This window comes from Talpa occidentalis, unplaced genomic scaffold, assembly GCF_014898055.3.
Source record: "Talpa occidentalis isolate TD23 unplaced genomic scaffold, MPIMG_talOcc4v2.1 talOcc4.9, whole genome shotgun sequence".
NCBI lineage: Eukaryota > Metazoa > Chordata > Mammalia > Eulipotyphla > Talpidae > Talpa > Talpa occidentalis.
This window is the reverse complement of record NW_023605305.1, coordinates 53,961,234-53,977,227: the sequence shown is the minus strand read 5'-3', so window position 1 is coordinate 53,977,227 and position 15,994 is coordinate 53,961,234. Positions and strand designations below refer to the sequence as shown.

Sequence of the window (15,994 nt, the reverse complement as noted above, 5' to 3'; positions counted from 1 at the left end):
TTCAACATAACTTTTAGAAAGGAAAAAGGCAAAGAAAACAATAAGATAAAGTTGTCTGTTATATCTTTTCTACTTCAAGATATTAGTATTCTGTTGATGCAAATTTAATTCCATTACAATTAAAAGCTTTGTTTCATCTTAGTTTTAAGTTCAAAATGCAGGAATGTCATTTCTCATTTGCCAGTACTCCTGTGAACATATTCAAAATACATTTTGTGAACATATTGGGGAAATATTAACACATGTCTTAATTTAGAAGAATAAACATATATTGATGTCAGGTGCTATTTGTGAGTAGAGTAATAGTCCATTTTTAAAACTGAACATAGCATTTTGCCTATAAAACACATTCTTTCCATGTAATTATTTTAGAGTACAGTCTGTATTGATTATTCAATCTAAGTTTAAATCTAGTCTAAATATACTAAGCTTGCATCTTCAGATATACCAGAAAAAAAGTGAATTCTTCATTCCCTTATGATAGAATTCCTTATGGACCTGTTTAAAAAGTTCACTTGATGTCTCAACTGCAAAAATGGGGATTAAAATTTGAGTTGTGTTATTTACAAACTGTGTAGTTTCTAAGTTAACTGCAGATAAAAATATTTTAAATAAAACATACTATTAAAATGAAGGATGTCTGTCTCTATTACTGGATGAATACATTTGAAAATCAAAATATATTCCATTTTAGAAAATATGTCTATTGATAAATAAATGCACTTATAAAGTGTATGATCTTTTTATAAATTTAAAATATTATATTTCAGAAGAAAAGACAGATCATTCTCAAAAATTGGCTGTGAATTTTATAGTCAAATCTACCATAATCTTAAAAGTAGCACAATAGAAGGAATAAGGAACAAAAGATGTCATGTTTAAAAATTGAATTAAATCCTACCTATACGCATTGTCATCTATAATACCCACTTGGTATTTTAAATAAGTCACCTAATCTTAGTGAATGTGTGATTCTTCATCCATAGAATGAAAGTAATATAGCCCAATGCATCTTCCTCACAGTATTATTAAGAGAATTATTTTACAGAGTGACCTACAGAAGTTACTTCCTATTAATACATGAATTTTATCTAGTGTTTATTGGGCACTTATTTAGTATCTGATATGATAGTAAGTACTTTACACTTTACCATCTCATACTCAGAGTGCCTTAAATTAGGCAAGAAATGAGTAAGTGATGGTCAATTATTAGACTATCTACCTAAGATTATATACCTATTTAGACACCCTTCTAATCTGTGCTCTTAACTACTATGCTGTCTTCTCCACCCCCATGTTTAGACTGAACATTGAGTTAACGATATGCTGCAGAGTTTGTCTTAAATTCTAGGACCCACATATTAGTATATTGACTTATGTAAATTGACCCAGACATAAGTAAGTGAGTTTATTAAAGAATTACAGTGGAGAACTAGAGCCCAGATACAGCATCCAGATGCTCTGGAAAAGCTATTCTTATTCTGAGCCTCACAATGAGAATTTTATGCAGTCTGCAAGGGAATAATTTTACATTTCAAGGACTTAAGGAGAAAATTTGGTGAGCTATCCAATTAATTTATCTATTTGATTCTCTCTGTATATGAGGAAAGCAAAGTGGGGGAGTTGTTAAAAATTTACCCTTTTGAGAATATTATCTTCTGGGAACTGGGGGTTTTAGCAAGGCCACAAACCTTAAAGTTTGTCCTTTTTGAAGTTGTTTATTTTCTTGGAAACAACTTTTTGTTGTTGCTGACACTGCGTCTTCACCAGGTCAGTCCACGGATGTCTTCTGTCTTTAGCTTGCACCTCTCTCATTTGAGGCCAGGGAGAGGGGTACACCTTTAATTGTTAATTTTAGTTTACAACTATATGTGGTAAACTAATTAAGATATCTATGAAGACCTCAGCAGAAATAGAAAAATATTAGTTATATATATTTATTGATCTTTTACATTTTCATATATAATTCATAAATATCCATCATAAATTTGTATACCTGTTTTATTTATTTAGTTTCCACCTGCAAGAACATTTATCTCAGCCAAAATGATGATTAGTTACTGGGACAGTCTTTCGGCACACTAATTTTTACCTTATTTGTTGTGCTTTCTTAGGTATTTTGCAAATTGTTATTTCAGACCAGCTATTTTGACATGTTTGATTTTTTGTTGAATGACACTATTTGCTTCTATTTATTGCTATGCAATAATAAGTGGTAATGTTTATGCACTATTTTATACAATTTTATATCTTTCAGTCTTCACTATTATTCTCTCATCTAACTTCACATAGTCACTATTTCTCAGAATAGTAAACTAAGCTTCTGAATACTTAAATGATGTGCAGGTATTACCCAACAAGTACATGAAAAAGTTTGAATTCCATTTCAATCCAACAGATTCTGTTCTGAACAGTTTTAAACTTAAACTGTAAACAACATAATCTAAGTTTTTTAACAAATAATGCAACATTTTCATGACATAGGAAATTCCACTTACAGTTGAAGATAAAGAGATACAGAATTTCCTTAAACATGTATTTAAATTTATTTCTACTCTCATGTCCTGGCTTACACATAATTTATGGGGAAAAAAATTATCCCAAGGCAGAATCTATGAATATTAGTGATAAGACACCCTAGCATATAATGAGCCCATATTGGTGATTAAACAAAAAAAGCTAAAAGAAGAACTTTTGCACTCCTGTTGGTTGCAGATATCCAAATAAATATGAAAACTATGGGGAAATGAGGAGAATAGCTCAAACAGTAGTTTATTGACTTCTTTGCCATTTTGTTAATGTTTAATTAATGAGGGCAGCTCTAGGTGTTATGGCCTTTTCAAAAAGTGAAATGAACATTCTCATTGAATTCATACATAATGGAACGCCTGAGCTTTCTTGGGTTCTTATTAAGATACCAGAGTTATTCAACAATAATGGTAGAACATCATATTTTCTTGTGAAATTTCACATTGGGAGAAATGGAGTGAGAAATATCCCCATAACCTCTTTCATACCCATACTTTTCTGTGTCTTGGATTTGGCTACCCTCCTGCTGATTCACAGGGCTTCTGGTGCTGCTGGATGTGGTGGTCTAGGTCAAATGAATCTGGAAAACTGCAGTTTTCTTTCTGGAAAATTTATCATCAAAAAAATTCTACTAAATCTTGCCACAAAATTTTCCTCATCCTCTGTCAGATAGAAAGTACTGCAGAGGACTCATACTTAGTGGAAATGTTTGCATCCTTAATAGGTTCAAAAGTTGAGAGCAGGTAGTACTGCAGGCATATAGGAATGACTACATATAGCTATAGTCTAACATTTGTAGAGCCAAGTGTATTTGCTTCATTTATATCAATTTATTGAAATGCTCTCCTTTTATTCTTCTGACCCTCACATTTACCAACTCAGTTAGTGGCTTACTGATTTTCAGTTTCATAGAAAAATCTGTGATTTTCTGTCACATAGCCAACTGCACAGCTGTGGCAACAGAAGAGCAATTCTCCAAAGGCAATGAGCCAAGCTGGCTACCTCAGAGACTCCAGGACAACCTGAGGAAAAGCTGCTCACCTCCTCACACTTGCAGGCAGATGCAGCTAGACTTTGTGCAGCCAGCAAGAAAGAGATGCATAAAATTTGTTAGAGCCCCATAGTAGTTTGGAGAGATCTGTAAGTTTGTGAGGCATCAGAGGTATTTTTCATATATATAAGTTCAATCTTCCCAATTTATAAAAAGGAAGCAAAGACTTTATCTCCTGTTTTCTTTATATTTGCCAATTTCCCCAGTAGTGGCGTCATAACTAAATAATCTATGCTGTTTATTTGTCAAATACATAATTGTCCTCAATCTTATATCCAGTTTCTAACTGTCCTTTTAAAATATTCAGGTTTCAAATTTTATTTTTAAATGTATGTTTATATTACATCACACTAATATCATTATATTACTAGAAGATTATCCTTATGGTGTTTCTACTGTGTATTGATTGATAGTTTTAATTAATTATTCTTAATAGTACTATATAGTAAGGAATTTTTGCTGAACATTTTCATATTTTTTTCTTCATATTTCAGGTGTACAAGAATTTCCAGAAAACATAAAGTGCTGTAAGTGTTTAACAATTATTGAAGCCAGTGTCAATCCCATTTCTAAGTAAGTATGAGTGATTGAATTTTATTTTTATTCATATTTCCATTAGATCATCATTAATCCAGAGGAAGGAAATATGCATGTTAAATGAACTTTAAAAGTTTGCACTAGCATTCAATTTAATAGAATGATGGAAAAGAAACAATTAAGTCAGAATAGTTCAATAGAAGATGATTAAAATCATTACTGAATAATAACGAGGGCCTAATTGGCACAAGATTGCATAACTTTGAGTCAATGATGTCATCATTTTTCTATAGCTCTCAAGTATCATTCCATGGAAGAGAGTCAAAACTAAGGAAACAGATAATATTTATCATCATGGTAGAAATTTAGCATCAAGGACTTCATAAAAGTTTAAGAAAGTTCAAGAAAGTACACAAGTTTAAAAGTATTTAAAGGTGAATGAAAATAGCTAATCACATAGTTCATGCTGGAAAAGAAATTAAACATGACTAGAAATAAGGAGTATTAGCATACCAGGAGTCACAGGAAGAACAAAAAGACAATCCTTTTGAGAATAGCAGAACAAAAGATGTGTATGATAAAGATGCTATGGTGAGAAAAGGGATATGTGTAGTTGATAGCTGTTGGTGGAAAAGTGACCCACCATGTGACCATGTTGGTGAATTTCCATGATGTCACAGTGATAGAGGGGACTGTAGAATCAAATAGGTCAAGAAACCACAAAGTGAATGGATTGGGTGACATAAGAACCTGATGGTAAAGTCACTTAACAATGGAAAAGGCAATAAAATCTAGACAGACTATTTATTGACTGTTACAATAATAGTAGGAGGACACTGAAACAAATCAGAGGTATTGGGATGCAAATAATGAGTTTCAGACTATGACTGGCATTTTAATTATACAAAACTGGTAAATTTGAGGAAAACCCCTCAATCCTTTGTCTACATGAAGTTGGGGAGACTAAGAGAAACTGATATTCTTTGGTAAGGCATTTAATGAATGAAGTGTTTTTAGAAAACAGAAGGAAATTTATCAAAGGGAATTTGAAGGGAAATTTTTACAAGAGCCCCTCAGAATGAGAATTGTTTCTCTGTAAGTCATAAGAGATGTAAGTAAGAGTGGGAATGGATAGAATGTAAAAGAATGTAATCAAGTGTGGATGGATCTTTTAGTGAATGGCTTTTGAAATTAACTTGAGAACGTTTGGTAGAAAGTGTAGAACATGAATTCAAATGTTTGAAAGACACAAACATTTGTATCTCCCTCAAAAGTAGAAAATGATAGTAACAGGAGGGAGGGGGGAACATTGTTAAAGTGTTTTTCAGAACACTTAGACCAAAATGCAGTTTTCTCCACAAAGAAATACAGTTCTTAAGTTCTCACATCAAGAATACAGCTGTGTTTTTGACTTGCTTCATAATCCAGGGAAGATAATGAATTTTTTCAATTTTTGTTCTTTAATCCTAATAGCTCATCTTATTTAAGAATCCTTGGAAGTCAAAATTAGATAATAAATTACATTTTTAAGAAGCTTAAGTTTCATTGACAATATTTTTAAAATTCCTTCCATATACTTCAATTTTTAAAAGATAAATATTGTTCCTAAATTCCTTTCATATGCTTATTAAAAATGAATGGATATGACCTACTTTATTTTATTTTATAAGATTTTTTTAAATTTATTTTTTAAAGATTTATTTATTTATACAAGCACTGGGTACAGTGAGAGAATTCACCAGAGCCAGAGCGGGGAACAGAACAGGCAGAAAGACTGAAGTACACTGCAGAGGGGAGCAGTGGGCGAGTCAGGAGAGGTCTGCGTGCCATGTGGGACCCTCGCCCCGGGGGCGGCCGGGGATCATACCAGCGCTGCAGAGGCTGCGGGCAGCTTCGCAGCCCAGCACTCAACGCTGTGCCACCCGGGAGGCCCTGACCTACTTTATTTTAAAAAAATGCCTAACACCAAAAACATTAACCAGTTTGGAAATTCATTTAAAAAATTACTTGATAGAAATCTAAATCTAAATAGTACACTAATTTTAAAGTGTTTTTTTAAAAAGATAGAACTTATATATACTGTATATATATAATTCACTCTTTCAGATATATGATGAAGTGAATTTTGACAAGTATATATACAGTTCTGAAACCATCACCATAATCAAGATATATTCCAGTTCCATCAATCCCCAAAAGTTCCTTCACCCTAATCATCCACTGATCATGACTGCTGTCTTCATAGTTTCGCCTTCTCCAAAATGCCATGGACATGGCATCATACTTTTGTTTCTGATTTCTTTTCCTTAACACAGTGATTTTGAGATTTATCCATACCATTTCAAGAATCAGTATTACATTGCTTTTTTATTTCTGGGTAATATTCCATTATAATGATATACCTCAATTTGGTTATCTGTTTACCAGTTTATAGACATTTAAGGGGTTTTTTCAAACTATGGGACATTATGAAAAATTTGGTTTAAACATTTATGCAGGTATTTGTGTAAGCATATGTTTCATTTCTGCTACATTTCCCAAAATGGCTTATTCCATTGTGCATTCTCCACAGCAGTTTTTTAGAGTTTAATTTTTATCAGAAGTTAGTATTTTCAGTGCTTATTTTTTTCTGTTTTAACCTGCCCAGTAGACGTGGAATCTCATTATGCTAACTCATTGTAGTTTTAAGTTATATTGATATTTTTAATGTCAAATTAGTCTCTTTCCATGTACTTATTGATGATTTGTATTGCTTCATTGGTAAAGGTTCAAATTGTCCATTTTTTATTGACTTATTTTTTTATTATTGACTTATAAAAATGCCTTAAAGACTAAAAGTCCTTTAACAAATATTTGCAGACAAATATTTGCTCTTAGTCTATAATATTTTCTATAAATTGTGATTTTCAAAGTGAAGTCTTATAATGTATAAAGTTTTTGTGGTATGTATTCCTTGTTCCTATAAATTTAATCTCCATGATAGTGACAGAGCTATTTAATTTTTTTTTCTTGAGTGATCTTTGGTAGTTTGTGTTTTTCAGGAATTTGTACATTTCATATAAGCTTTCAAACTTATTGGCATCTCATTTTTATAATTTACTTGATCAATGTGGGTAGAGATTTATCAACTTTATTTTTTTTAAAAACTAAATTTGAGTTTCAGTGATTTTTCTGTACTGCTTTTCTGTTCCTTTTCTTTGCCCTCAGAAATCTACAAATTAGTAACCCTGTAATATCAAGTTATAATTTTGGGTGTTGTCTTAGTTTTAGTTTTGAATAAAGAATAAAGTTGAAAATAACACGACTTGGTGAGAAAAGCATGGAACAATTTATTGAAAACCTGTGATATCTCAGGCTTTTAGATATATGTTTCATTTTCATTTTCAATAACCATATGAAGTAGGTAAATATGGAAACACATGAAGATAATATTTGAATTCCTGGTTCCCTTTCACCATATTTCAGCAATTCTGAAGAAGCATTTTGAATTTGATTTAAATTAAAAGATATATTTTGAAAAATTTGAAACATTCTTTATGTTCAACAGTAAGGAAATTGGCAGTAATGATGGTACATCTACAATGTGGATAGGAAGACTATATATAGGGTGACCATATGTCTCTGTTTGCTCAAGTCATCCCAGTTTACACCTCTTGATGTAGCATGACTAATAATAGCTCCCTTTTAACTCTTAAAAATGTCCTGGTTTGAATGATAGATAAGGTCATCATTCTAGGTATATAAAAAATTGAAAACAAATACAAAGTAGAGGGATACATCATAATAAAAGTTTGCAATGTTATTAAAACACTAGGAAATTAGATGAGAAAGAAATGCATGAAATTTTAATAGCGGTTGTATTAAGAAGTTAGAATTATGAGCAATATTTCTTTCCTTATTTTCCAAATGTTTTATCTTGTTATACTAATTTCATATTTTAAGCTGTATAAATGGAAATATTCACATGTAAAATACTTTTGAATTATAGATTTTTACATTAGCTTCTTAATCACAGGGTATAAAACCTGTATTTCAATTTGGTTTAGCTGTTCTATTAGAGGGCAGATCCTTGTAATATGTTTTCATTTTACTTCTAAAGTAAATGCAATTAGGAAAGAAAAATGTTGAAAACCAAGATATCTGCAACCAATCTTAATTTGTCTTTTTCAACAATGAAATTAGCATTAGAAAAGTATTTAAATTAGTATTCTAGATAATACTGAAAGATCACAGAAGAAACAATACCAAAGTAAAGTAATACATTTGCTTCCATTTACTGAAGTCTTACCATAGGGTAGATAGTCATTTAATTATTGGAGCAATTCTGAGAAGTGAATATTAGTATAATTTATAAATAAAGAAAATGAATCTTATAAAAATTAAATAATTTGTAAAGGTTGCAGAGATAAAATAGTGAAAGAACTCTTCAAACCTAATTTCTCTGACATCAATGCTCACTTCTCAACCACTAAACCATTTTGGTGTCTGGTTCTATTATTATACTTTCTTTGTATAGTTTGAATATGCTACTTTTAATTTAAGCAGTAATAAAAGAAAATGATTAGTAGAGAGAGATTTACCAGTATATGTATAGAACATTTATGCCCTAAATTTCTAAATAAACCAGTCAGTAGTGGAAAAGCATCAGTTACTTTGTGATAGTAAAATCATTTCAGCATTGAGCGATCCTTTATTTAGTGTGAAATGCTGGGTTTCATTGAATAGTTTGTGATTGTCATCTTCATCAAGTTTATCTACCTTGCTAGGAAATATATTTCCCCTCATAGCAACTTGTATATTCCTCTGGAAATGGCAATATTGACAAGTAGGAACACTGTCTCTGTTACCAGCTACAAAATGAACCATAAAATTGATAATAAATTAAGTTGAATATCTTCTTTATCAGACCTACTGACTTTATATATTTGTCAAATGATATGTTTTCAAAATACAATACTAGAATATTGAGTAAATGAAAAAATCCATTCCTCAAGGAAATTATATTTCTTTCTGAAACAGATAACACCCGGTATTTTACAAACCATTGCTATAAGAATTTTGCTAAATCTATACATGGCATCCTATAGGGAAAGTGAGGAAAAGGCACCAATTTTGAATCTAAGTGCAGAGTCATAACTCAATAAATTTGTTGAAGGAAATTGATGTAAAAGTACACATGCTATTATGTAAGACATATCACTTAATACCCTTCATTTTACATTTTAAAGAAGAATTTCAGTATAAAATGTAAAAACATCTTTGTTTATAATCAGGCTGAAAAACCTGGTTTTTGTTTTCTGGTTTTTTTATGTAACTTATTTTTGGCAGTCCAATTTTGCAGTTGGTTCTGCAAAATATGTCAAGTCTTAAATCCTCAAAGAAGTGTTCTATATAACAAGCAACATTTTCATATGGCATACACTTTGCTAGAGAAGCAGCACTAAAGAAATATTTTTTGATCAAAGAACTAATAAAATACCATTTAGAGCTTACATATGTAGAATAGTCTACTAATGAAAGCTATGCAGTTCAAACTGTCACTATAGCAAGAAAATTAGTATTGATAAGCTCTTTTACTTATGAATAGTTACCATGTTGAAGTAAATGATCAGATCAAAGGTTTTATATTCTTCTCATTTCACATGAATTAAGCTTCCTTTTTAAGAAGTCATAAATGATTCCTTTTTTAATGACTATTGAAATCAAAAGGATATTACAGTAAGATAGTAGTTAAATTTGGATAGAAATCTATTGCGCTTCTGTGCCATTATCATAAAAACTGTCATGCAATCAAGACATGACCTCTAAACCATTGAACCAGAGGCAAACAAAGAGAAAAACAGTGATCTCTAATGTGATTTTTTAAATCACATAGCATAAAGTTCAAACCTTTAGGTCCAGTATTCATTCCCCTCTAACTCCCGCCTATATTGATATTTTCGATCATAACTCTAATACTTTCATATAAAGCATTTCCTCTAGAACTCATCTTCTTTTTGTCATCAACATCAGGTAAAGTCTTGTCAATGCATTATAAAACCCCTTGTGCTTCTTTGCCTTTTTTGTCCTTTATTTTCTATTGAAATAACCGTGCAGTATAACATCATGTAAGTTTCAGGTGTGCGTCAATGGAAATCTACACATATATATAATTTTATGAATTCTGCTAATTTTTAAGAGCAAATTTATGTAGACATAATCTACAAAGCCATTTCCAAACAATTCCATTCCAAAATGCGAACTGAAATTAGATATTTGCAGCAAACGTAATAAACGTAAGATTAATATTCGAAGAGTATATAAGAGTTTCTACAAATTGATGTGAGATAGTAATTATGTTCAGTTTGGATTCTGCAGAAGCAGATGTTCAGAAAAGAATTCTAGCAGTGTATTTAAGAGAGGGTTTCAGGAAACACTTGCATGTTATGATAGATCTCTGAGTAGATATGTTAGTATGAATCTCTGGACCTTAGAGAATACCAGGGAACAAAATAAAACACATCAGTTTTTAAGCACAATGGGTGAGGGAGCTGAGGTGTTTATACTCCTGCTTGTCGTTAGTGAAGACTTTTCCTGAAAAACATTAATTGTAACCAACGATGTAACTTAAATAATTTATTTTATATCAGGAATATTCACAGAAGCAATGTTGGTAATGGGAGAAATAAATCTTGAAACAACTATGGTGTGCATTAGAAGGAGAATAATAAATTGTGGGATATTCATACAACAATATGCTGCAGTGATCAGTCATGTACGTCAAAGTGGATGAATTTTACAAATCTAATGCTAATTTTTAAAAATCTCAGGAAAGTGTTCATATGTGATTTAGTATTATGTTCAAATTCATTCAGAGCCAATGAGAATTTTTTGGAATTCAAATAGATGTAGAAAAACTCCAAAAGGCAGAATGGTAAATATCATTCAGCAATTTGTGGGAAATATAGGAAGATGTAATCAAGGAGGGACATCAGAGGGTTTTAAAGGTACTGGCTCTTCTTATTAAATTGCATCGTGGGTGCATATATCATCCTTTATTAGTATAAAACATTTCATGGCAAAATATTGGGCAGAGGAAGAGAAAACTCGTAATGAAATTCAGACACAATGTCATAAGAGTAGGAGGAGAAGCAGGAGAAATGGTGTATTAGAAGGCAAAAAGGAGAGAGTAGTCAATGATGGCAACTGTTGCTAGGCAGTGTGGGAAGCAAATGAAATGAACTTAAAGGATTTGGGACTTAAGAGGTCATTGGAGGTTATGGCTAGTGCAGTTTCAGTAATAGAGCTGGGATAGCCGCCAGAAGACAAAGGCTTGAGAAACAGTAAAAAGGAATATATATAAGCAGCTCTTTAAATAGTTTTGTCAGTAAATGTAAGGAGGAAGATTGGCTGTAATTTGAAGATAGGGTGAATTTGAACGCTATTTAGAAGCATGTTGTAAAGGAGTATAGTCCTGTGTAGTCCATAGATAAGAGCATTAATATACTTAAAGAGAATTATAATTATAGAGAAAAAGTAATATCCTACTAAGAAAAAATCTCCTGTAAACTTCTTCAGTTAAATCTTTTTGGTGGAAATATTTAAATATTTCAAGTGATTATTTCATCTAACTGGTAGAATCTCCCCAAAGGATATTTCCTCAACTCTTTTAGTGCCACTTAAAGCCTTTATCATTCTGTTTAGGTATTGTTTCAATGTTCTTGCTTATTTTTAGTGAATGTAACTGGACCTATCTGAATTATAATGCACATGGTGAGTGTGTATTAAAGAAATTATGAGTTAAAGGGGCAAAATACTCTTCCGCTTTCATATTGGGCAGCTTTAGTCATTGTAACAAATAAGACAAATTTTAATGATTACATGAAAGAGTAAGCTGATATCCTTTACCTAGCTATAAATGTGAATATTCTATTGAGAAAAAAACATTAAATTAAATTTTACAAGGCATATCATACAACTTGAAATTTTTATTAAAAATATTTTGCTAGTGTGCCTAAGGTTAGGACAATAGTAAGAGATGATGTTGCCGACTTTGACAGAAACATAAATTTCAGCATAGGAGAGCAGCATAGAGGTGGATGATGCCATTTATTTTAATAACGGGCAAAATTTTCAAACTGTAACAACATGCTCAATAAATTCTTCTATTATTATGATACCAAAAGAGGGTTGAAAAATGTATTACACGTCTATTTTTTCTCCTTAGAGATATATATTTTTGTTCTGTTTCTATGGCAACATCGATGCACTGACTAAACCTTTAACTCCTTTCTAGACTCCCTGATGGTTTCACACAGCTTCTAAACCTGACCCAGCTCTACCTGAATGACGCCTTTCTTGAATTCCTTCCAGCTAATTTTGGAAGGTAAGAATAAGAAATTTAAATGTTGCAATTGCATGTCACTTTAGCTAAATACTTTATCAGCACCAGTGAGTGAAGTTTCAAGTGTCCTTTGTAATTAAAGATAGGTTAATAAATTCAATAAATGAGGCAATGTTAATTAATGAAACATTTTGCAAGAAATAAAGTAAAATTAGGTCTTTATATGACATTAATAATTGAATAAATTCCAGACACATTGTAGTTAAATATAAAAAATACCAGAAATGATCTGGGGAAAAAAATGCACATAAATATAATTTAGTTTGGGAAATACCTTATAACATAAAACAAAGGGTAATATCATAAATGGATAGATTTGACTACGTAAATACATTTAAAATAAAATAATATCAGAAAATATTTTTTAATTAATGTAAGACAATAAACTGGGAAAATATCTCTACCATATGTGCAACACAAATTAAACCCTTAATACATAAAGAAAATGAATATGAAGATAAAGATGAAGATAAAGATGCCTGAGGAAAAAATGGTTGACATGTATAAGCAATTCACAAAGGAACAAACTGCCAATGAAAAATACTTATCCTATGTAACAATTTGTAATCTTATGTAGTAAATTTTTTAATTCCTATAATAATTTGTGTTTAAGAGCATATTGCTTACAGTACAATATAAATATGTATGCAATTAAAGACATATCCCTTGGAAGTAAAATTATGGATTATTTGAGACGTTTAAGGTGTATGTATAGCACAATGACTTGACTTAATGTGTTATGAAAGGATTACCGCAGTATGTTCCATTAACATCCATCACCTCATATAATTACAAAAAAATGTTTTTTTCCTTGTAATGAGAACATTTAATATCTGCTCTTTTAGCAACCTTCAAATATACCATACAGCATTGTTAACTATAATCATGTTGTGCATTGCATTCCTGGAATTTTTGTGCCTTTTGACAACTTTTATCACATTCCTCTACCTTTCTACCCCTGACTCTGGTAACCTCAAATCTTTTCTCTTTTTCCATGATATTTTTTTCTTTCTTTTTTTTTTCCCTGAATCTTCATACAAGTGAGATCACACTGCATTTGTCTTTCTCTTTCTGGCTTATTTTAATTGCATAATGCCCTTATGATCCATCCATGTTGTTGCATATCAGTTTTTCCTTCTTTTTATTGATTGAATAATAGTCAATTTTGTATATGTGCTGCATTTTCCTTACCCATTCATCTGCCAATGGACACTTAGATTGTTTCCATGTCTTGGCTATTGTAATGATAAAAGATGTATGTTAAAAGTTAAGACATTTTAAATTTATTGTCAGCTTCATTTGTCTAAGTGATCTCTTTAAAATTTTTCAAAAATAGACTGATTGTGATGCTACACCTGTCTGTCAATAGAAGCCAGTGCATGGCATTAAGAACTCAATGGAATCATGATATCCCTTAAGATGTAGCAGCTTTATTTAGCTATGGAAAGCATACCCGTATTTCCTAAGTCCTCTTACTTTTGCAAATTGTGTTATCAAACACCAGTGAATACCATATAATTGCAGTTTTCAAAATATACAGATCTTCAAAACAGCATTTGCTTGATTTCAAAACTATCGGTACTTCAGCAGTCGTCATATAAACTTGGATTGATCTTCTTATACTGACTACAATATAAAATATGCTTATGATTTATTATCAAACAGGAAAATTATTATCCTAAGGTGTAATTTTTGTCTTAAATTTTCATCAGTTCTCTTGCACAGGTCCAATATGAGGGAAGAGATTTGGGCACAGAAAACATAATACCAAAATAAAAAATCCCTGGGAGTTAAAATTCAATTTTGTGTCAAATGTATTTCAAAATGTGTTCGATTTTGTGTAATTCAAAGAGTTTTCTAAAGCTGAATAGCTTAACAAAATGATGCTTAAAATTCCTTCTAACACCTGAGATTTGATGCCCTTAAAACCCAAAATGAGCCACAAAATATCATCATACTAGTACAAATATTGAGAAATTTGAGACGTATAAATGTCTTGACCAAGAACTTTAAGAAACCTCATTTACTAGTGATATACCCTTGCTCTGGACAAATGAAACACTGTATATCATATATGGAATGAATTATAAGATTAAAATTAAATTGAAAACTTGATAGAAATTAAGACAAAAAGAAAAGAAGAGACCTATAGATGAATACCTAAAAGCACAGTAAATATGAGAGATTGTGAGTGAAATAGCTCAAATAGAGAAATAGTCCTATAACGTAATTCAAATATTCCACTTAATATTGCTTCTAAAGTAACCTCAATTGATTATATTTTAAAACATAGAATTAGTAATAATGAGTACAAACTTTAATAAAGTGTCACATGCAATCCTAATCATAAATCCTAATCCTATACATGCAGCAGAACCCTAGAACACCTCTTATCCTCTTTATAGGTTTCACTCAACCCCAGAGTGTCAGAGGACAAATAATGCTATAGATTAAATGTACATCCATTTCTGAAATGTTAAGGCATTCATTTTAGAGAAAATGAAATACAGTATATTATAGCACTTTTCCCATTGTGCAATTAATGATAATAGTAATAGTTGACACACATTAAAACTTATTATGTGCCAGGCATTATTCTTTACACCTGTGACAATCATTTAATATTCAAAATTCCATAAACTTGGTGCTGTTATTGCACACTCATTACAGATGAGAAAACTGCAGTTAGATGGCAGTAATTATTTAGCCTGTATCAGAGAGGCAGAAAGAGTCTGGATTTCATTCACATGGGTCTGACCACAAATCTCAAACTTTTTTTTTTTTTAAGTTGTGTTCGTTTAAAATGCTGTATTTGTTTTGGGAATGGAGGTTCATAAGTCTTCAAGTGTATGCTAGCATACCACAACTACCACCTAAGCACCAATAATCTTCCACCACAATCTATTTGGGCCCCCTCCCCCTGTTTTTCCCTAACCCTCACTGTCCCCTACTAATAGTCTCAATTCTGCAGTCAAATATCTAGAATTTGTTTTGGCTTAATTTTTTCAGTTCCTTTAAAGTTCAAGCTTTTATCCACTATTCTATACTATTTGCTTTGCAAGTTCATTTATAGTCTCTAGAGGAAACTATTGCCATATTCCAGTGAACACAACATCTGGTATTTACTAGACTTTCTATAATTTATTGAATGCATACCATAAAACAACAGTGAATATGTTTTCAAAAAACATGAAATTTAGAAAACATGAAATCACTGATATCTTCCATAGATCTTTATTTTTAAGAATATTATTTCATCATTGTCCAATGTTGATGCAACCTTATTCATTTGTATAACTCTTCAAAATGTTATCATGGTATGTAATATTTAGACATACTGGTTTGAAAAATTTAAAAATAAATCACTTTACCATAGGAATAATGTTTTACACAAAAAATATTAAGAAGCAACTTTTAATTTATTTCTATAGACTTGTCAAATTACGGATCTTGGAGTTAAGAGAAAACCACTTGAAAACTCTACCAAAGTAAGT

The 15,994-nt window shown here is 31.1% G+C and overlaps 1 protein-coding gene across 17 annotated transcripts in view; it reads left to right on the top strand.

Moving 5' to 3' along the window:
- The window catches only part of LRRC7 (leucine rich repeat containing 7), a 433,981-nt gene that overhangs the window by 204,674 nt on the left and 213,313 nt on the right, over positions 1 to 15,994 (top strand). For all 17 annotated transcript variants that reach the window (XM_037499532.2, XM_037499531.2, XM_037499527.2 and 14 more), the window contains 3 exons: positions 4,075 to 4,153; positions 12,393 to 12,482; positions 15,932 to 15,988. In XM_037499532.2, the coding sequence (XP_037355429.1) occupies positions 4,075 to 4,153; positions 12,393 to 12,482; positions 15,932 to 15,988 (226 nt within the window). The remainder of the gene's footprint in view (positions 1 to 4,074; positions 4,154 to 12,392; positions 12,483 to 15,931; positions 15,989 to 15,994) is intronic.